We start from the raw sequence: 23,762 nt of genomic DNA on the forward strand, positions 1-23,762 counted from the left end.
AACTACAAAAATTAGCCGGGAATGGTGGCACGTGCCTGTGTTCTCAGCTACTTGAAAGGCTGAGGTGGGACTGCTTGAGCCCAGGTTGAGGCTGCAGTAAGCCATGACTGTGCCACTGCACTCCAGCGTGGACAACAGAGCAAGAGCTTGTCAAAAAAAATAAAATAAAATAAATTAAAATGGAATTTTCTCATCTTGAGGTTATTGCTAAGACCCTCCAAAACTAAGCCATAATCAACACTGCAAAATTTTCATCACCTAAAAGTAATACAACGATGGAAATCCAGTGTATTTAGTCCTAGGTTTTTGTTTTTTAAGGGTATAATTCTTCAATTCCAATCAAGACAGGACTTTCAAAAGGGTACTTTTAATGATAAATTAAAAAAGGGCTTGGCGCAGTGGCTCACACCTGTAATCCCAGCACTTTGGGAGCCTGAGGTGGGGGGGATCACCTGAGGTCAGGAGTTTCAGACCAGCCTGACCAACATGGCAAAACCCCATCTCTACTAAAAATATAAAAATTAGCTGGGCATGGTGGCAGGTGCCTATAATCCCAGCTATTCGGGAAGCTGAGGCTGGAGAACTGCTTGAACCTGGGAGGCAGAGGTTGCAGTGAGCCAAGATCACACCATTGCACTCTAGCCTGGGCGACAAGAGTGAAACCCCGTCTCAAAAAAAAAAAAAAAAATTTAATAACCTCATTAAGAAAAAGTCTGCCACTAACTCACTTTTTCTTTTTTCCTTTATTTACTTATTTTTTTTTTTTGAGACAGGGTCTTGCTCCACTGCCCCTGGCTGAAGTACAGTAGCTATCACGGCTCACTGCAACCTTGACCGCCCCCCCCCACCATCTCAAGCAATCCTTCTGCCTCAGCCTCCTAAGTAGCTGGGACAATAGATTTGTGACACCACACAGTGCTAATTTTAAAATTTTCTGCAGAGATGGGATCTCCCTATGTTGCTCATGCTGGTCTTGAACTCGTGGGCACAAGCAATCCTCCCATCTTGGCCTCCCAAAGTGTTGGAATTACAGGTGTGAGCTACTGCGCCCAGCCATTAACTCATTTATTTGGGCAAATGTGCCCAGCTATGTTACCTCAGATTTTCCTCAATTGTCATATAAGACCCATGTCTCAGCAGAAGTATGATATAAGTGGCTGGGCACGGTGGCTCACAACTGTAATCCCAGCACTTTGGGAGGCTGAGGCAGGCGGATCACAAGGTCAAGAGATCGAGACCATCCTGGCTCACATGGTGAAACCCCGTCTCTACTGAAAAATACAAAAAACTAGCCAGGCGTGGCAGCGGGCACCTGTAGTCCCAGCTACTCGGGAGGCTGAGGCAGAATGGCATGAACCCGGGAGGCAGAGCTTGCAGGGAGCCAAGATCACGTCACTGCACTCCAGCCTGGGCGACAGAGCAAGACTCCATTTCAAAAAAACAAAAAACAAAACAAAACCCAAAAAAAAAAAAGAAGTACGATATATAAAACAATCTCAGCCGGGCGCGGTGGCTCACGCCTGTAATCCCAGCACTTTGGGAGGCCAACGCAGGCGGATCACAAGGTCAGGAGATCGAGACCATTCTGGCTAACACGGTGAAACCCCGTCTCTACTAAAAATACAAAAAATTAGCTGGGCGAGGTGGCGGGCGCCTGCAGTCCCAGCTACTTGGGAGGCTGAGGCAGGAGAATGGCGTGAACCCCCGGGGGGCAGAGCTTGCAGTGAGCCAAAATCACGCCACTGCACTCCAGCCTGGGCAACAGCGAGACTGTCTCAAAAAAAAAAAAAAAACACAATCTCAACAATAGAGGTAATTTTGGAGATTATCTAATTCAATCCTCTCATTTTATTTCACTCATTTAGAGTCAAAGAAACACAGGTTCTGCTGATACAAATGATTAATGACAAACCAGTCCTTAGAACCTAAACTAACTGCTAAACAAAAGGAGAAAATAATTTGGGGTCCTGCTTCAGAGAAAAGATACTATACTTGAAATTTTATCAACTTACCCACAATAGGACCAGGATTCACTCCGTATTTCACAAGCTGATCCAAAAGATCTTCATTAGTGAGCTCTGTTACATCTAGATCATCTTTATCATCTTGTCTGGGTTTATCAGTTTTTTTTGTGGCTTTCTGTAAACAAAGTCCAGTAATCATTTCTATATGAATTAAAGTATTCACTTACTAGATAATAACCTGTATAACATAAACATGCAAATTCACTACCAAGTTGGTTTATAGTAATGTTAGGCCTTAGCAATTTGATTAAATTAAGAGCAACTCATTATTGGAGAACATTTTCTAAGTTGAACTGTAACCATACAAACCGCACAGCCAAGCAAGTAACTTAAATTTTAAAGACACTGTTGTTAAAATAATCCATTCTGGATTACCTATCTAAAAGAGGTAGTAATGGCATCAAAAATGCAAAAGAGCAACTAAAACTGACTTTGGATAACATTTTCTTTTAAATAACCTTTTTATTTTTTTAATGACACAAGGTCTAGCTATGTCACCTGGGCTGGAGTACAGTGGCTCCATCTCAGCTCACTGCAACTCCCACCTCCCAGGCTGAAGCGATCCTCCCACCTCAGTCTCCCAAATAGTTGGGACTACAGGTGCACACCACCACCCCTGGCTTTTTGCGTGTTTTTTTTTTTTTTTTTTTTTTCTTGTAGAGATGGGGTTTTTGCCATGTTGCCCAGGCTGGTCTCGAACTCCTGGACTCAAGTGATCAGCCCACCTTGGCCTCCCAAAGAGTTAGGATTACAGTTGTAAGCCACTGCACACAGCCTAAATAACCAAAAATTATATTTCATTTCTTAAAGCATATAACTCCAATGGCAAGGGAAACAGATCAGCATGAACCTTGCAAAGTAAAGCCAGACTGGGCTTAAAATTTTTCATCTAAATGATCATGAATGCTACTTACTTTTTGATAATCCTTAAAAATTTAAATTAATCCAAGAAAGTTTAAGACTTTACCATACAGGCTTACACTTATATATATATATAAATGATTTTTTCTTTTCTTTTTTTTTTTTTTTTTGAGATGGAGTCTCACTCTGTCGCCAGCTGGAGTGCAGTGGCGCAATCTCGGCTCACTGCAACCTCCGCCTCCCGGGTTCAAGGGATTCTCTTGCCTCAGCCTTCCGAGTAGCTGGGAGTACAGGTGTGCGCCACCACGCCCAGCTAATTTTTGTACTTTTAGTAGAGACGGGGTTTCAACATGTTGGCCAGAATGGTCTCAATCTCTTGACCTCGTGATCCGCCCACCTCAGCCTCCCAAAGTGCTGGGATTACAGGCGTGAGCCACTGCGCCCAGCCAGAAATGATTTTCTTTAAATAGCATATGAGAACTTAAGAAGGCCAAATGAATACAGTTGGCTCTCCATTCTCCCAAATGAATACAGCTGGGTTCTACATATATGAATTCAACCAACCACAGATCAAAAATACTTGGGGAAAAGAAATGACAGTACAACAATAAAAATACAGAATAACAACTATTTACATAGCACTTACATTGTATTAGGCATTATAAGTAATCTAGAGATGATCTGAAATATAAGAGAGGATGTGTGTAGGTTACTACACCACTTTATATTAAGGGACTTACTAAAACATCCCCAGAGTTTGATATCCATGGCCGGGTCCTGGAACCAATCTCCACCCCAAGGATAGGAGACAGGACTGTAAACTCCTTGTAACACAGTTATTTTAGTAGCTAGTTTATGACTTAGGAAGGAAATCTGACAGACTTCATGGTTACATTATCACCTGTGACACAGTTTAGTCACCAGATTAACTTCTGTACCACCAGTTTACTAAAAATAGTCAAAACAACTTGAAACAAACTTTGAGGGAAAACTTAAAAATTTTAAAATTAATTTCTACAAAGGCAGTATTTACTGGAAAAACTATAAATTTCCAAGGTTGAACAAACAAAAAGGAAGCAAAAGTACGCACACCTTTTAAGGCTGTGGCAAACAGCCTGACAAATGCCTCAGTGATCACAGAAAAAACAAGAGAGTACTGAACAAAAAAATGGCTAATTAAACAATGGCAACATCAAAGTATATTTTACGAAAAAGGCTAAAATTATAAAGTTGTATGGAATGCTCACTTTCCAATCATATTAGGGGGAAAAATCAGGCATTATTTGAGTATGTACTGGAATTCCTGTTTTTAACAATAAAAATGTTCTGACCTAGAATTCTCAGGCTCAAATCAAATCTTTTTTTTTTTTTTTTTTTTTTTTTTTTTTTTTTTTTTTTTGAGACTGTGTCTCACTCTTATCCAGGCTGGAGTGCAGTGGCGCAATCTTGGCTCACTGCAACCTCCACATCCCAGGTCCAAGTGATTCTCCTGCCACAGCCTCCTCAGTAGCTGGGATTACAGGTGTGCACCACCACGTCCGGCTAATTTTTGTATTTTTAGTAGAGATGGGGTTTCAGCATGTTGGCCAGGCTGGTCTTTAACTCCTGACCTCAAATATTATGCCTGCCTGAGCCTCCCAAAGTGCTAGGATTATGGGCGTGAGCCATGGACCTGGCCTGAAATACTTCAAATAAAGCAAGATATGAGAAATTCTTTTTAAAAAGCTGCCAATGGCTAATCATTCTATAATCACAAGCCAAAAAACGTTCACCAAAAAAATAGCTGCTCATAAGAACAATTATGTCAACTTATGAGAAATCTTAAATAGATGGCTGTGGAGAGTTACAGTGAGAGTACTTTTAGCAGGCTTTAATTCACATACATTGCACTGACCTAGAACTGTCAGGCTCAAATCTGGAAGCAACCCACACCATAATATCCAAATAGTTGCCTAGAGTCTAAGAGTTTTACGACTTATTTCTGAATTCAAGAAAAGATTTAATCAAACAAACTTAATCCTATGTTACTGACTTACTCAAATTTTCCAAAAAGTGCAGTCAGGTGGTACAGAAAAACTAAATAATGCTTAAAATAAAAATAAAATATGGAAAAATAATCAGGTTCAAATTATTTGTACATAATCCCCACTACCATGAGAATGTTCAGATTTACTATCAATAAAACATCCAGGAAATTCCAACTTTTCAAATCTGCCTGAGAGGTTTTCAAGAAATCTCTTTGGGCCAGGTGCAGTGGCTCATGCCTGTAATCTCAGCACTTTGGGAGACCAAGGTGGGTGGATCACTTTAAGTCAGGAGTTCGAGACCAGCACGGCCAACACGGCGAAACCCCGTCTCTATTAAAAATGCAAAAATTAGCCGGGTGTGGTGGAACATGCCTGTAATCTCAGCTACTTGGGAAGCTGAGGCAGGAGAATTGCTTGAACCTGGGAAGCGGAGGTTGCAGTGAGTCAACATCATGCCACTGCACTCCAGCCCAGGCGATAGAGCAAGACTGTCTCAAAAAAAATCTTTTTTTTTTCTTTTTCAAGGTGGAGTCTCTTATTCTGTCGCCCAGGCTGGAGTGCAGTAGCGCCATCTCACCTCGCTGCAACCTTCCACCTCCCAAGTTCAAGCAACTCTCCTGCCTCAGCCTCCTGAGTATCTGGGACTACAGGTGCATGCTACCATGCCCAGCTAATTTTTGTACTTTTAGTAGAGACAGGGTTTCACCATTTTGGCCAGGCTGGTCTCAAACTCCTGAGCTCGTGATTTGCCTGCCTCGGTCTTCTAAAGTGCTGGGATTACAGGCATAAGCCACAGCACCCAGCCCAAAATCTTAACTCATTACCTCTATTTGGAAAGGTCTTACCCATTTCTGATTCTTCACCTTGGGCCAGATAATGTTTGTAATTGTGTAGCCCAGGTGATCTGGATGCAGCATTGAGGCACGCAACAGAAAGCAGGAGCACTATCATCCTCATATTTTTATTCCAAGCATCTAAAAATTTCTAAAAAGACTGATACAGGAATAGCCCCCTGATAAATGTTTTGTCAAATCCAGGGAAGGAAAAAGTAATTTATTTTTGAAAATCCATTTCTTATTAGAAATAACAGGCCTATCAAATCTAAGTAAAAACCAATTCTCGGCAGTGGCTCATGTCTGTAATTCTAGCACTTTGGGAGGCCGAGGAGGGAGGATCAATTCAGGTCAGGAGTTTGAGACCAGCCTGGCCAACATGGTGAAACCCTATCTCTACTAAAAATACAAAAATTAGCCAGGTCTGATCGCACACGCCTATAGTCCTAGCTACTCGGGAGGCTGAGGCTGGAGAATCACTTGAACTGGGTAGGCAGAGATTGCAGTGAGCCAAGATTGCGCCACTGCACTCCAGCCTGGGTGATAAGGCCAGATTTCGCCTAAAGAAAAAAAAGAAAGAAAATCAATTATATTTCCTTCAAACATAATGAAAAACATCAGCTGAACAAAGATATCTTAAATAAGTGACCAACAAATCTACATAAGGTAATCAGATAGATTAAAACCAAAAACATGATTTTTTTTTTTTTGAGATGGAGTCTCACTCTGTTGCCCAGGCTACAGTGCAGTGGCATGCCCTCCATCTCCCAGGTTCAAGAGATTCTCCTGCCTCAGCCTCCCAAGCAGCTGAAATTACAAGTGTGTACCACCGCACCCGACTAATTTTTGTATTTTTAGAAGAGACAGGGTTTCACCATGTTGGCCAGGCTGGTCTCGAACTCCTGACCTCAGGTGATCCACCTGCCTCGGCCTCCCAAAGTGCTGGGATTACAGGTGTGAGCCACTGCGCACAGCCAAACATGTGATTTTTAATCTGTCAGGAAAAAAGTTCCAGAAAAGTGATGTCATTTTATAAATCTTAGATTTAATAAGGATAAAAAATTAGGAAACAGTGTGCTGTACATGATTAGCAGTTTCAGTCAGGAAAAAGGAAGCATTAGTTGCATTAAATTCTGCCTCCAGAAGGCTTTGTTCCTTTAAGTAGATCACTTAAGAGTTTCACTCAAAAATAGTGAGTACCTACTATGCTACCCGATGATCTCTAACGTATTTTTTCAACTTTAAAACCCACCAGCTCTATGGTATCACCGATGAGCTACTCTAATTCCTTTATCTCTACCTCTAGTATAAAGATGCTGAACCATAACAATATATTCTACTGGACACTTATTACGTATTATGTACTGAGTTGTGTTCCAAGTGTCTTTGCATTAACTTACAGAATCTGAAAAATCTATGGAATAAGATGCTAATATCCCCATCTGACAACTCAGAAAATTGAGGTTCAAGCATGCACTTCACTAACTCAGGAAATCTGCATGCTGTGATATACACGTCACTTTCACGTATCTACCTTATTCGTTTCCCAAAATTATATTTTAGTAACTTTGCACTGTATTGCCCTGACATTAAAGACAAAAATTCAGAAATCATTTGTTGTAATAGCTATTAATTACTAAGCACTAGACACTTCACATATGCAACGGCATGCACTCCTCAATCTGATTAAGTAGCTATTAGATTATTCCTCTATTTCAGGTGAAAATAGAGGATCTTAGATTAAGACACTGTTCAGTGTCATATGAATAAGTGGCAGACATGGAATTTGAATCTATGATTCACAAGTCTGTAAACTTAACACCTTATTATACAGTGGTGGTCAATTTGTGATTTAATTAACATTTCCTATTGGTAGCATGCTTTTATGTTCTTTTCCAGGTCTTCAAATATTTCCTATTGAGAATTCATAATTTGGCCAGGAGGAGTAGCTCACACCTACAATCCCAACGCTTTGGGAGGCCTAAACGGGAGGATCCCTTGAGGCCAGGAATTCAAGACCAGCCTGGTCAACATAGTGAGACTATCTCTATAAAAATTTTAAAAATTAGCTAGGCATGGTGGCACACACCTGTAGTCCCAGCTATTCCGGAGGCTTGAGCCCAGGAGTTTGAGGCTGCAGTGAGCTATGATCATACCACTGCACTACAGTCTGAGGGGACAGAGCAAGACCCTACCTCTAAAAAAAACCACACACACACACACACAGGCGCAGTGGCTCACACCTGTAATCCCAGCACTTTAGGAGGCTAAGGGGGGCAGATCACAAAGTCAGGAAGGAGTTTGAGACCAGCCTGACCAACATGGTGAAACTGTCTCTACTAAAAATACAAAAATTAGCTGGGCATGGTGGTGCACGCCTGTAATCCCAGCTACTCAGGAGGCTGAGGCAGGAGAATCACTTGAACCCGGGAGGCGGAGGTTGCAGTGAGCCGAGATTGCGCCACTGCACTCCAGCCTGGATGACAGAGCAAGACTCCTTCTCAAACACACACTCATAATTCACCAGAACAGATCATTCAAGAATATTATGCTGCACTAGATCCAAATGGCTACACCTTCAGGCTCTGCCTCTTAAAACAAAAAGGCAGACTGCCAACTCTGTAAATGTTTATTTTTGTGTCCACAAACTAGGTAATTTCAACACCTAAAAATATTGGTAGCAAGATACATAAAATAAAAAGCTTAGAAATAAGAAAAAAAATAAAAACAAAACTTTAAGAAGGAAAGTTTTGTCACATTACACCAATGAATCCAAGAGACTATGGTAGAGGCTGAAATGAAACAATTTTTTATTTAATTAAAAATCTTCCCCATAGGCTGGGCGCGGTGGCTCACATCTGTAATCCCAGCACTTTGGGAGGCTGAGGTGGGAGGATCACAAGATCAGGAGATCCAGACCATCCTGGTAACACAGTGAAACCCCGTCTCTACTAAAAATACAAAAAAATTAGCCGGGTGTGGTGGCAGGCGCCTGTAGTCCCAGCTAATCGGGAGACTGAGGCAGGAGAATGGCGTGAACCCGGGAGGCGGAGCTTGCAGTGAGTGGAGATCATGCCACTGCAGTTCAGCCTGGGGGACAGAGCAAGACTCCGTCTCAAAAAAAAAATTCCTCATAAACCCCTGATTAAATAGAAGGTATATGCATGCAAATAGTTAATCTTGGCCAAATCCACATTAATGCTTGATTTGTCTTAAAATGTTAAAAATCTCCCTCATCTGCAACTCTCAAACATAATTTGGCTTTCTCCTATAATATAAATAAATATTTTATTCCTTTTTTACCACCCCATTACGCAGAAGATTATAAATATTAAGAAATATGACCTGGAGGCCGGGCGCGGTGGCTCACGCCTGTAATCCCAGCACTCTGGGAGGCCGAGGCAGGCAGCTAACAAGATCAGGAGATAGAGACCATCCTGGGTAACACAGTGAAACCCCGTCTCTACTAAAAATACATAAAATTAGCCAGGTGTGGTGGCAGGCGCCTGTAGTCTCCGCTAGGCAGAGCTTGCAGGGAGCAGAGATTGCGCCACTGCACTCCAGCCGGGATAACAGACTGAGACTCCGTTTCAAAAAAAGAGGAGAGAAAAGAAAAAATAAAAGAAAAGAAAGAAAGAAAGAAAGAAAAGAAAGAACGAAAGAAAGAAAGAAAGAAAGACAGACAGACCTGGTATTGGCCGGGTGAGGTGGCTCACGAGGTCAGGAGTTCCAGACCAGCCTGACCAACATGGTGAAACCCTGTCTCTACTAAAAATACGAAAATTAACCAGGAGTAGTGGTGCGCGCCTGTAGTAATCCCAGCTACTCAGGAGGCTGAGGTAGAATTGCTTGAATTTGGGAGGCAGAGGTTGCAGTGAGCCGAGATCATGCCACTGCACTCCAGCCTGGGTGGCAGAGTGAGACTCCATCACACACACACACACACACACACACACAGAAAAGAAAAAGAAAAGAAAAGAAAAAAAAAGAAATATAGTTGGCCAGGCGCGGTGGCTCATGCCTGTAATCCCAGCACTTTGGGAGGCTCAGGCGGGTGGATCAGCTGAGGTCAGGAGTTTGAGACCAGCCTGGCCAAGATGGTGAAACCCCGTCTCTACTAAAAATACAAAAATTAGCCGGGCGCGGTGGTGGGCACCTGTAATCCCAGCTACTTGGGAGGCTGAGGCAGGAGAATCGCTTGAACCCGGGAGGCAGAGGTTGCAGTGAGCTGACATCACGCCACTGCACTCTTGCCTGGGTGACAGAGCAAGACTCCGTCTCAAAAAAAAAAAAAAAGAAAAGAAATACGACCTGGTATTATTTTTATATGGGGCTAAAAATGACCAAAACATAAAATATAGTACATATAAGAGCAATTGACATGAATAATTTTATACATCAATTATGTCTTCTTTTCCTGTAAGTTTAAAATTATTTTTGCCCATGGCTGATAAAAACATCGACCAGACTCCTAATTATAACTCACTTGTACTTAATGTACTTTAAAACAGAAAATGACGCTACTGACTACCAATATTTTTCTTCAAGTTGTTGGCATGGCTATTAAGCCCAGTCAAGGGTAAACACCTCTTGAGTTTTAAATATTCCAGGTAGAAGACATTTAAACCTGTAATTATGAAGTTTTCTTTATATGGATGAAATAATTAAATGAAATGTAAAGAGCTTAATTACCGTGCCAACAGACCTACTAGGTACTCTAAAAAACATTACTTCTGGGCTGGGTGCCGTGGCTCATCCTTGCATTCCCAGCACTTTGGGAAGCGCAGGGGTACAGATCACCTGAGGTCAGGTGTTCAAGACCAGCCTGGCCAACATGGTGAAACCCCCTCTCTATTAAAAATACAAAAATTAACCGGGTGTGGTAGTGCACGCCTGTAATCCCAGCTACTCGGGAGGCCGAGGCAGGAGAATCATTTGAACCCAGGAGGCGGAGGTTGCAGTGAGCTGAAATCCGGCCATTGCACTCCAACCTGGGCAATGGAGACTCCGTCTCAGAACAAAACAAACAAAACAAAACAACAAGAACAAAAATTACTTCATTTTGGCCGGGCGCGGTGGCTCACGCCTGTAATCCCAGCACTTTGGGAAGCTGGGGCGGGAGGATGATGAGGTCAGGAGATCGAGACCATCTTGGCTAACCCAGTGAAACCCCGCCACTACTAAAAATACAAAAAATTAGCTGGGGGTGTAGTCCCAGCTACTCGGGAGGCGGAGGCAGGAAACTGGCGTGAACCCGGAGGGCAGAGCTTGCAGTGAGCCAAATCACGCCGCTGCACCCCAGCCTGGGCGACAGAGGGAGACTCCGTCTCAAAAAAAAATACTTCATTTTACTCAAAACTTATTTACATGATGCTAACCAACTTCAATTAACATATGAGCTGGACAGACAAGTAAATAAACACAATTCATTTTTAAATCCCCAAAGTTTTAAACCCAGTAGTTAAGAACACTTGGTAGGAACTCAAAATTGCTGGATAATCTTAACTTAAAAATTTTTACATTTAGGTCTTCTTACCCCCCCGCAAAGAACACAAGGTAGATGGGGACATAAACTCTCTTTTACCAAGTGGCGGACAGGAAAACATTAAAACTGAGATGGTTGTTTCTGTGTAAAAGAAATCATCCTCAAAATAAATAGGAACCAAGGCTGAGGCAGGATTGCTTGAGGCCAAGAGTTCTAGACCACCCTGGACAACACATTAAACCTGTGTACCCAAAAAAAAAAAAAAAAAAAAAAAAAGATTAAAAAATTAGCCGGGTGTAGTGGCGCATGCCCCGTTGCCCTTGCTACTCAGGGAAGCTGAGGCAGGAGGCTCTCGTGAGCCAACGAGTTTGAGGCTGCAGTAAGCTATGATCACATCCCTGCACTCTGGCCTGAGCAACAGAGCGAGATCCCGCCTAAAAATAATAACCAGTAATTCTATTATAAACATACAACCAAAAACCACGGTTTAATACATTTGCACAGAGGACCAATAAAGGATTCTATAAAAAACTAGGTTTTTTATAAAGTGTGCTGATTTAAATATTACATTTTCAAACAACTTTTTTTTTGAGACGAAGTCTCGCTCTTGTCCCCCAGGCTGGAGTGCGATGGCGCGATCTCGGCTCACTTCAACCTTCGCCTCCCGGGTTCAAGCGATTCTCCTGCCTCGGCCCCCGCCACCAGGCACGGCTAATTTTTCTATTTTTCTTTAGTAGAAACGGGGTTTCACCATATGGGCCAGGCTGGTCTAGAACTCCTGACCTCAGGTGATCCACCCGCCTGGGCCTCCCAAAGTGCTGGGCTTACAGGCGTGAGCCACCGCGCCCGCCGTCAACTAACTCTACTTAAAGAGTTTAAATACTACCTTCTTTTTCAGAGCAGGGAAACGTAACGGATAAGCGGGTACGCTTTATTTCAAAAGTAAATTTGTTCATTAAGAAATTAAAGAAGCTTTCCACAAAACAAGATGTCGAAACAATAAGGTGTGATGAGTCTTTTATTTATTGTACAAATATTTGGCACTACTATGTGCCAGACACCGGACTGAAGACGTTTGGTGAAACTTTCAACTTCTCTAAAGCCGAGGATAAGATTTTCAATTAAATTTACATGTGTCTATTACATTTGTCTTTCATTTCTGCCTGAGTAGCCGGGAAAACACATTAGACAGGTTCCTTAAAAACTAAAGTAAAATTTGAAGGAAAGAATAATTTAGGTTTAAACTAGTGATCATTCGCAACAACTCCAAACACCACATTCACTGTCTCTTACAAGGCATTTTATGTTACACCAATTACTAGTTTTAGCTTCATCCTATTACGATTTGAAGCCCGGTAACTCGGCAGGCATAAGCAAACCCACAAAATGCATATTAAAATCCACAGGAAAAAAAGCAAACTATTCTCAAACAAAACACGCTTTGCTGGAGCCGATTTAAGATTTAACCAGGATCAGACATTCCAAATTGCAATACTGATGCACCAGAACGTCATGAAATAAATTTTTCCTGAATCCTAATCTTTCCTTTCCTCAAGCAAAATTTACCAATATTGGGGGAGGAAACGCAATCCAAACTGCAATTTTCAAATATTTGTTTGCAGGGCCGGGCCCGGTGGCTCACGCCTGTAATCCCAGCACTTTGGGAGGCCGAGGTGGGCGGACCACCTGAGGTCAGGAGTTCGAGACCAGCCTGACCAACTTGGAGAAATGGGTCTCTACTAAAAAATACAAAAATTAGCCGGGCGTGGCGGCGCATGCCTGTAATCCCAGCTATTCGGGAGGCTGAGGCAGGAGAATCGCTTGAACCCGGGAGGTGGAGGTTGCGGTGAGCCGAGATCTCGCCATTGCACTCCAGCCTGGGCAACAAGGGCGAAACTCCAACTCAAAAAATAAATAAATAAATAAAAAATAAAAAAATTATGCGCTTAAAAATATGGTTTAAAATGCTCCTTTTAATTCGGCATGAAGCTGTTCCGCCAAAAGATGGCCTGTTGCTTGGAAAAATTAAGACAAACTAGAAAACATAAACGGTTCAAAAAGCCCTCCATACGCAAAAGTATAAAAAGGCGGGAATTTCCTTATTTCAAATTTTGGTTAGAAATTAGTGTGTCATCAGTTGCCCTCCAGGGAGCGCTCTGAGACTCTGTTGCGAGTCATTTCAGTTAATAAAGCGGGAAAACGCTCGAACTTAACCTATAGCATTTTGGGGCCACCCCTCCAGAGCTTTCGAAAGGGCACGGAAGTCCCCGTCTAAACGCCCGCTGCAGGCGGCTGGTGGTCCAGGGAAGCGACGTCGCCCGCGTACAAAACCGCCGCCAACGCAACTACACACCTCCCAGACCCACACGTTAAAGAACGCGAACCCCGCGGCCCCAACTTCTGGCCTCTCCGCTCCGGCGCCTGCAGCCCCGCGGGGAAGGGGCGACGCGAGGGGGTGCCGGGACAGCCCCGCACCTGGGAGGCCCGAGGGGGCGCCCGGGAGGGAGGGGCTGCAAACGGCGGGGAGCGCGCGCGGCAACCGCCAAACGCCCGCCTTTGTGGCCCCGGCCCCGCGTCCTTACCCTGCCGACGGCTGCTCGGCTCCGGCCCGCGGCGGCGGCCCCAGAGCCGAGGACCGGGGTGGGCTCGCGCTCCTCGTCACTGGAGAAGTCCGGGGGCCCCTTGCTGTTGGCGCCGGCGGCGAGAGGCAGCCGGTTGCGCGCCGTGAGGTGCTGCAGGTAGAGCTGGACGTACACGTCTTTGCGCTGCTCCCCGGCCGGCAGCGTCACATTGTTGGCGACCAACTCACTCTTTAACTTGTCTTTTGTCAGGACCGAGGGGTCTTCCAGGAACTCCGGCATCTCGGGGATTTGCGAAGCCCCCTCCCCGCAGCCTTTGCCGCCGCAGCTCACGCCGGCGGGCTTGCTCCTGGCCGGGGGCCGCGCTGCCGCCTCCGAGCCTCACGGCTCCTGCCCGGGAAGAGCTCGGCGGGGCGGAACAAAAACTCGCGGACACAAAGCCAAGCCAGACCCGGACACAAAAGACCCCAGAGCCGAACTACGAACCAAGTGCGGCCAAGCTGGAAGCCCGCACCAACCCGAGCCCACACACTACAGGCAGGAGGCGAGCAGCCTGCTTCGCCCACGCCCCAAGAACGCGCGCCGCCATTGGCGGGCGACGGGAGGAAGCGCGGCGGTGATTGGCGAGACGGCTCGCGCGGGTTCCATTAGCCGCCGCGCAGAGCGAGAGGAGGTAGAAACGCAGTTTAAAAGGCGCTGGGGCGGGAGCCGAGGCTCCCGGCCCGCTTCTGTTTTCGTTTTCTCCAGACTTCCCCTTAAACGCCGATAAGGGACAGGTCGTAGTGCTTTTGTGCGCCGTTTCCTCTCCCTCCCCCAGCTTGAGAAGCAGCTTTCGTCTTTGGGGTCGATCGCCTACGGACGGGCCGAATTCCACGCCAGCTGTGAGGACCCTTGGCTGGGCCTTTCTTCCCCCCGGGACACTGAAGCTCCGAAGAGTAGCCGCAGCTTTGCCTTCCCCAAACGCTAGCCCTGAAGAGGGAGAAAAGAAGCGAGGCTTGTCTGCAGGCACTCATGTTCCTTGATTTGATTTACTTTGGGAGGGGGAGGGCGGGGAGTTACCCCTCTCTCCTCGCGAACGCTTCTTTTGTTCCAGAAACCCAGGGGAAGCCAGACCTCTGCTTTCGGGCACTTTAGATTACCCTTGAATTTGTGACAAAAGTGTACTATACCATTCACTTTTTAGTCTCATAGTTGGGGCATGTCTAAATTGTTTAATTTGAACAGTGCGTTCAGACTCAAGACAAATTCGCTCTTGCCTTTTTGTTGAAACCCATCTCTGGCTTTGGATCCCACCATCCGTAAGAATCTTAAATCTAACGTTTGATAACAAAACGAAGCAGAAGCCTTGGGAACCCCCTCAATGGTCAATTTAAAATAACAGATGGTGCATAATCCTAAAGGAAGACTAGTGACCTATAATTAGGCCTAGAACCCTAATCAAACCCATGTTACTGATCCAAATTAAAACCTGGTAGAATCTCATACATTGACTGCAATTAAAATGTTTGCCTGGAAATTAGTATCACTGATGACAAATATTTGTATTTCTGATGAATATGTATGTTTAAAGATGCTTTCTTTCTAGAAAGGAAAGGAGACCTTGGATTTAGGGTGTGTTAATCATTTCCCCAGAATCTGAGCTCCAAACTATGTTTTAGGAACTGGTTAAATTTTTTTTTTAAATGTTTGCCTGCTTTCTACATTGTTAGGTTAGAATACATTTAAAACAAACGCCTTCACTAAAAATGTTTCCTAGGATTTAAGCGACTTACTTTTATTCAAATTACGATATTATTTCTTTTAGTGATAATTATTTTCCTAGAGGTAACTAATTCCTTTATAAAAATCTCAGTATTCACATACATTTAAGCAATGGTATTAAGCTCAATAATTCAAACTAAAAATCAGGTTTTAATTAGCAGGTTGTTAGGTAGGTTTTTATGATCCCTTGTAAAAGTTGCTTGGTTTTTTGCCCCCACAGCTTGCCTGGACACATAGGCAAATGTTTTTTATCTTCAGAAGGGGAACTGAGCTGAGAGGCAAAGGACCATGATTTTGCAATGACTGGTAACCCAGTATGTATAATGCAAGAACGGCATTCTAGATATGCCTGAAATTAATGTTTCCTGGGCAAAAACATTTTCATTATCTTTTTCTTATCCCTGGACATTAGCTACAGGTGGTTACTTGCAGGTTTACTGCTGTAGAGCTCCAAAATTGAGATTACACTTTTCAGATTCTGCGTACCCTAAGGCTAAGAGGTTGAGCTATTGAGTTTGGGTGGTTTCTTTGGTCCTGATTGCTACTTCCAAACTATTTCTGCTCTTTTCTCCTTCAAAAATATTTGAAGTTCATATCTTCTGGATAAATCACCTTCTATTCTCCTTCCTGCCATCATCCACGAGCCTCCTGGCAACTTTCCAGAGATTATAGAGCTGCTTGCCGTAGGTTTTCCTCACCATCCCTCTTGTCTACATTCTATGTGAATTCAGCATGCTTGTAGGTGACCCATGCAACACCAACACTTGGCCTCTTAAGGCCTCTGACCTCTTCATCTCCAACAATTTGTTCCTCTATTGCGTCTTAACCACTTCGGTGTCAGTCAGATTCTGTACCTTGTCATCAGTTGAAATCTGTTTCAAGCTTCCCAGTTGTCAATCACTAGCCTTTTTTTCCCAGCTAATTTATGGTACTCTCACTTACCTAATTAAGACCTCCACGCTATTAACCCCAACACTTAAAAAAACTCAACTCTTCTGCCTCTGCCATCATATAGTAATTTTGCAACTCACCTGACTTAAATTCCCTGATCAGTCCTTTTCATCACTCTTTTACAAACATTTTCAACTCTCTGATCTCAATGTCTCCTTTTTTGCTTGAAAGAATCTCAGCCTTGCTTGGACTAAACCGTGCTCCAGCTGAACTTTCTCATTGCTTGCATCCAAACAGCAAAAGCTGCTGGAGAAAAGTCAGTCAGTCATATAACAAGCTAACTGGTTTTTTTTTTTTTTTTTGAGACGGAGTCTTGCTCTGTCGCCCAGGCTGGAGTGCAGTGGCGCAATCTCGGCTCACTGCAAGCTCCGCCTCCCGGGTTCACGCCATTCTCCTGCCTCAGCCTCTCCGAGTAGCTGAGACTACAGGCGCCCGCCACCACGCCCGGCTAATTTTTTGTATTTTTTTTAGTAGAGACGGGGTTTCATCGTGGTCTCGATCTCCTGACCTCGTGATCCGCCCCCCTCGGCCTCCCAAAGTGCTGGGATTACAAGCGTGAGCCACCGCACCTGGCCAAGCTAACTGGTTTTAATTCATGACCTCAGTCCTCTCAGGAGCACTCAACACTGGCTGGCAATGCTATTCCAGTCTCTGGATTAACCATTCATATGTTCACATCTCCTCAAATTTCACATCCTTTTTCCCCACCTCTCAGTTTTAGCTGGTGACCTTGCCTCAACTTCAGAAAATAAAAACCACCTGTGAGGAATGCTTCAACGTCAGACTTTCCAATCTGCATTCATTTTCTCTTGCATTTTTCTTTACAGTGTAAGATGTGTCCTGTCAGAAGCAAATTCCACCACTTGTACTCTGGCTCTCACCCTTCTCAAGGAATTGACTCTTTCCATCATCTCCTTAATACTTGTTTCAACATAAAAGATAATTTTTAAAATATTTGATCAATGTGACACAAAAAACACAAAGGCTGAGCACTGTGGCTCACGCCTGTAATCCCAGCACTTTGGGAGGCCAAGGCGGGTGGATCACGAGGTCTGGAGATCGAGACAACGGTGAAACCCCGTCTCTACTAAAAATACAAAAAATTAACTGGGCGCGGTGGCGGGCGCCTGTAGTCCCAGCTACTCGGGAGGCTGAGGCAGGAGAATGGCGTGAACCCGGGAGGCGGAGCTTGCAGTGAGCCGAGATCGCGCCACTGCACTCCAGCCTGGGCGAGAGTGAGACTCCGTCTCAAAAACAAACAAAAAAAAATTCTGACTTTGGTCAGAATGTCCAACAGAGACTAGGCTGGAGTGCAGTGACGTAGTCTCGGCTCACTGCAACCTCCGCCACCCGGGTTCAAGCAATTCTCCTTGCCCCAGCCTCCCGAGTAGCTGGGATTATAGGCGCCTGCTAATACACTCGTCTAATTTGTTTGTATTTTAGTAGAGACTGGGTTTCACCATGTTGACCAGGCTGGTCTTGAACTCCTGACCTCAGGTGATCCACTCACCTCAGCCTCCCAAAGTTCTGGGATTACAGGCATGAGCCACTGTGCCCGGTGGATGCAATTTTTTTTTTTTTTTGGAGATGGAGTCTCCCTCTGTTGCCCATCCTGGAGTGCGGTGGCACAATCTCGGCTCACTGTAACATCTGCCTCCCAGGTTCAAGCAATTCTTCTGCCTCAGCCTCCCAAGTAGCTGGGATTACAGGCGCCTGCTGCCACGCCCGGCTAACTTTTTGTAATTTAGTAGAGACAGAGTTTCACCATGTTGACCAGGCTGGTCTCAAACTCCTGACCTCAGGCAATCTGCCTGCCTCGGCCTCCCAAATTGCTGGGATTACAGGCATGAGCCACTGCGTCCGGCCTGATGCAATTTTTTTTTTTTTAATCAGAAAACTTTCCCATAACTTAAAAAAAAAAAAAATCATCTGGAGGTGGGCCTGGTGGCTCACGCGTGTAATCCCAGCACTTTGGGAGGCTGAGGCCGGCAGATGACCTGAGGTCGGCAGATCACCTGAGGTCGGGAATTCGAGACCAGGCAGAGAAACCCCGTCTCTACTAAAAATACAAAATTAGCCTGGCGTGGTGGCGCATGCCTGTAATCCAAGCTACACTGGAGGCTGAGGCAGGAGAATCACTAGAACTTGGGAGGCGGAGGTTGTGGTGAGCCGAGATCGTGCCATTGTACTCCAGCCTGGGCAACGTGAGCGAAACTCCATCTCAAAACTAACAAACAAAAATCACCTGGATAACTGCCTCCATTCTTTTTTTGAAGTTCTTAATATTATTAACATACAGCTGGCTTTGTTTTTCATTATCCCATTTTGCGGAGGATTGGTTGTGAATTTAAGGGTGTCACCTCAAACAGCAGGGTAAGTTGCACTTTAAGTGACGTAAAATATTAAGAAGCTAAAAACCTTAAAAAATGTTTAGTTCTCGGCTGGGCTTCGTGGCTCATGCCTGTAATTCCAGCACTTTGGGAGGCTGGGGTGGGCAGATCACTTGAAGTCATGAGTTCGAGATCAGCCTGGCCAACAAATAAAAAATTTAGCTGGGCCTTGTGGTGTGCACCGGTAATCTCAGCTACTAGGGAGGCTGAGGTAGAAGAATCGCTTGAACCCGGGAGGCAGAGGTTGCAGTGAGCCAAGATCGTGCCACTGCACTCCAGCCTGGGCGACCAATCAAGACTCCATCTTAAAAAAAATAAATAAATAAGAGGGGCCAGGCGCCGTGGTTCATGCTGGTAATCCCAGCACTTGGGGAGGCCAAGGTGGGCAGATCACGTCAGGAGTTCGAGACCAGCTTGACCAACATGGTGAAAGCCCGTCTCTACTAAAAATACAAAAGTTAGCCGGGCCTGGTGGCATGTGCCTGTAATACCAGCTACTTGGGAGCCTGAGGTAGGAGAATTGCCTGAACCTGGGAGGCGGAGGTTGCAGTGAGCTGAGATGGCACCATTGCACTCCAGCCTGGGCAACAGAACGAGACTCGGTCTCTCAAAAAAAAAAAAAAGTTTAGCTCACTTAAGCTATTTCTGATAATTTATTCTAAAGATATAATCAAATGTGGAATTCATTTATAAAGGTATTTATTGCTTCATTTATAATGGTGAAAATAATCGAAAATCTCTATCTCCAATAGTAAGGAATTGGTTGTTTATGATATATCCATATGACAAAATAATGCACAGTAGTAAAAACATGTTTTGACATTTAAGAATATGAGGCTGGCTTGGTGGCTGTCGCCTATAATCCCAGTACTTTGGAAGGCTGAGGTGGGAGGATCCCTTGAGCTCAGGAGTTTGAGACCAGCCTGGGCAACATAGGGAGACCGCTGTCTCTACTAAAAATAACCAAAAATTGGGTGGGGCCAGACGCGGTGGCTTACGTCTGTAATCCCAGCACTTTGGGAGGCCGAGGCGGGCGGATCACCTAAGGTCGGAGTTCAAGACCAGCCTGGCCAACGTGGGGAAACCCTGTCTCTATTAAAAATACAATAATTATCCAGGTGTGGTGGTGGGCACCTCTAATCCCCAGCTACTTGGGAGGCTGAGGCAGGAGAATCGCTTGAACCTGGGAGGCGGAGGTTGCAGTGAGCCAAGATCTCGCCATTGCACTCCAGCGTGGGCAACAAGCAGAACTCAGTCTAAAAAAAAAAAAAAAAAAAAAAAATTAGCTGGGCATGGTGGTGTGCTCCTGTAGTCCCAGCTATTGGGGAGGCAAAAAAAAAAAAAAAAAAAAAAAAGCAAAGAAAAAAATACTAAATATATGGAGTACTTTCTCTTGGGTACTGAGGCACAGGTGATTCTTGTTTTCTTTTTATTATTTATATTTCTGTATTTCTCTAGATTTCCACAGTGAACACATACGATTTTAAAACCATATTTTTCTTTTTAAGTGAGAGTGCTAAGTTGGAGAACCATTTGGCTTATCAGAATTCAGGTCTGCATTTCAATTCTGCGTATCCAAAAGCTCCATTTTATTAGTTCGTCCAGAATACATCGATCTGTAAACCAAGAGAATCGGAGACAGGTCTCAATCAATTTAGAAAGTTTATTTTGCCAAGGTTAAGGACACACCCATGACACAGCCTCAGGAGGTCCTGACGACATGTGCCCAAGGTTGTGTGGCACAGCTTGGTTTTATACATTTTAGGGAGACATGAAACATCAATCAATATGTGTAAGATGTACATTGGTCCCATCCAGAAAGGCGGGACAACTATTAATACAAGTGGGGGTTGGGGGGCTCGGGGGGTGTTCCAGGTCATAGGTAGATAAAAGACCAATGGTTGCATTCTTTTGAGTTTCTGATTAGCCTTTCACTGAATACACTATTTACAGGAATAATCACTTATACCTTAGTCTGGCTGAGGGAAACAAAAGGGCAATCAGATATGCATTTATCTCATGAGCAGAGGGATGACTTTGAATCTCTGTCCTTTGTCCACAAGGAATTTCTTTGTGTCAAATCGTGAGGGAGGTATATAGCTTTTTTATCTTAGTAGCTATCTTCTTTTTAGGAGTAGAATGGGAGGCAGGTTTGCCCTAAGCAGTTCCCAGCTTGACTTTCCCTTTGGCTTAGTCATTTTTGGGGTCCTGATGTTAGAGGGGTTTGAACCACAGCACCTCCATGTTAAGAGGATGAGTAATGCCGGGCACGGTGGCCCATGCCTTGAATCCCAGCACTTTGGGAGGCCGAGGCGGGTGGATCACCTGAGGTCAGGAGTTTGAGACCAGTCTGATCAACATGGAGAAACCCCGTCTCTACTAAAAATACAAAATTAGCTGGGCGTGGTGGCACATGCCTGTAATCCCAGCTACTCGGCAGGCTGAGGCAGAAGAATCACTTGAACTGGAGGGAGGCAGAAAAAAAAAAAAAAAAAAAAAAAAAAAAAAAAAAAAAAAAAAAAAAAAAAAAAAAAAAAAAATCAACTTGAAGCCTGGGAGAGGTGGAGAGTCGACTGAACAGTGGGTGGAGGTTGCAGTGAGCCAAGATTGCACCACTGCACTCCAGCCTGGGCGAGAGTGAGACTCTGTCTCAAAAAAAAAAAAAACAAAAAAAAAAAACACAGGTCATAAAGACCTTGCTGGTGAAACAGGTTGCAGTGGCCTGCCAAAACCCACCAAAACCAAGATGGCGATGAGAGTGACCTCTGGTTGTCCTCACTGCTACACTCCCACCAGCACCATGACAGTTCACAAATGCCATGGCAATGCCAGGAGTTTACCCTATATGGTCTAAAAAGGGGAGGCATGAATAATCCACCCGTTGTTTAGCATATGATGAAGAAATAACCACAAAAATGGGCAATCAGCAGCCCTGTGGGCTGCTCTGCCTATGGAGTAGCCATTCTTTATTCCTTTACCTAATAAACTTGCTTTCATTTTATGGACTCTCCTTGAATTCTTTCTTGTATGAGGTTCAAGAACCCTCTCTTGTGGTCTGGATTGGGACCCTGCTAACACCGAGATTTTTCTTTCTTTCACAGGACTTAAGTAACTAAAATAATCTCAGAAAAGAAAGCTAGGCTATTAAACAGGTGAAATAAATGCTCAGAGCATTCTATAGTAGTGGATAAGTCCTCCTGGAAGAATACATGAATAGACATTTCTTAGTGAAATAGAACAAATCCACAGAGCTGTCTTTTCTAGACAGGTCCATGTTTCAGTTCAAATCTTGACACTTGATAGCTCTTTGTTTCCACCTTTCCTATAAAACTCTTTCCGTATATCATCCCTATATCATGAGTATAGAAGATTAAGTTAAAAAGTGTCGAATTTGCAGTCATTTCAAAGTTATAGAAAGTCATCAGATGGAGCATTCTAAAAAACTACAGATGTCCAGCCTTGGGAAAGAATCTGGGACCTGGGAAGTGACAGTTTTAGAGCCATAACAGTATTAATAACGACATGTATAACAGCTTCAAAAACATTTTGATGTATTTTATCTTATTTGATCCTTTTAACCTGTGCGGTAAGTAGGACCTCTAGTCTTGCCTTGCTTTATAGGCCGGAGGTCCTCAAACTTTAGCTTGCATCGAAATGGCCTGGAAGGTTTGTTGCTGTGCCCCACACCCAATTTTCTGAGACTGTAGTTCTGAGGTGAGGCCTGAAAATTTGCATTTCTAACTTATTCCCAGGATGGTGGTCCAGGAACAGTTCTTGGCCATTTTTTAGTCTTTGTGAAGCTGGTTGGATTGTCTTAGTCATGAATTATAGTTCTGCATTGCCCTCAGAATAAAATCTAAATTAGTTGGAATGGCACACTGATCCTGTATGCTGACGCCTGTTTACCTCTCCAGCCATTCTGCAGAACTAGTAGTTCTTGACGGAAGCTGTATTCGTTTGCTAGGGCTACCATAATAAAAGTAAACAGATATTTATTTTCTCAGAGATCTTGAGGCTAGAAGTCTAAGATCCAGAGGCCAGCAGGGTTGGCTTCTTCCTAGACCTTGGCCTGTAGATAGCTACTCTCTAGCTGTGTCCTCACGTGGCCTTTCCCCTGTGTGCACACATCCTTGGTGTCTGGTTGTCCAAATTTCCTCTTATGACACCAGTCAGACTGGATTAGGACCCACCCTAATGGCCTCATTTTTACTTAATGTCTTTTTTTTTTTTCTTTAAACATAGTCTTGCTCTGTCACCCAGGCTAGAGTGCAGTGGTGCAATCCTGGCTCACTGCAACCTCTGCCTCCTGGGTTCAAGCAATTCTCCTGCCTCAGCCTCCGGAGTAGCTGGAATTATAGGCACCCGCCACCATGCCCGGCTAATTTTTGTATTTTTAGTACAGACGGGGTTTCACCATGTTGGCAAGGCTGGGCTCCAACTCCTGATCTCGTGATCCACCTGCCTCGGCCTCCCAAAGTGCTGGGATTACAGGTGGGAGCCACTGCACCTAGCGTACTTAATGAGGTCTTACGATCATTCTGAGGTACTAGGAGTGAGGGCTTCAACATATGAATGTTGGGGAGATGAAATTCAGCCCATAAACTGGGTGCGGTGGCTCACGCCTGTAATCCCAGCACTTTGGGAGGCCAACGCAGGTGGATCATGAGGTCAGGAGTTCGAGACCAGCCTGGCCAACATGGTGAAACCTTTATAATAAAGGTGGAAACAGTTGAAAGAATGTGTGACCGCCAGGCTCAGTGGCTCACACCTGTAATCCCAGCACTTTGGAAGGCCTATTTATAAAGATACCAAAAAAAAAAAACAACAACAACAAAATTAGCTGGGTGTAGT

The 23,762-nt window shown here is 44.3% G+C and overlaps 1 protein-coding gene across 4 annotated transcripts in view; it reads right to left on the minus strand.

Moving 5' to 3' along the window:
• TMPO (thymopoietin) overlaps nucleotides 1-15,561 on the minus strand; it is a 36,056-nt gene extending 20,495 nt beyond the window's left edge. For all 4 annotated transcript variants that reach the window (XM_012500191.2, XM_004089144.3, XM_030819791.1 and 1 more), the window contains exons 1-2: nucleotides 13,813-15,561; nucleotides 2,013-2,139 (exon numbers count right to left, since the gene is read on the minus strand). In XM_012500191.2, the coding sequence (XP_012355645.1) occupies nucleotides 2,013-2,139; nucleotides 13,813-14,091 (406 nt within the window). In that variant the 5' untranslated portion in view covers nucleotides 14,092-15,561. The remainder of the gene's footprint in view (nucleotides 1-2,012; nucleotides 2,140-13,812) is intronic.
• Between the last annotated feature and the right edge of the window lie 8,201 nt (nucleotides 15,562-23,762).

The sequence above is a fragment of the Nomascus leucogenys genome, chromosome 10 (genome assembly GCF_006542625.1).
Source record: "Nomascus leucogenys isolate Asia chromosome 10, Asia_NLE_v1, whole genome shotgun sequence".
In the NCBI taxonomy this organism is placed as follows: domain Eukaryota; kingdom Metazoa; phylum Chordata; class Mammalia; order Primates; family Hylobatidae; genus Nomascus; species Nomascus leucogenys.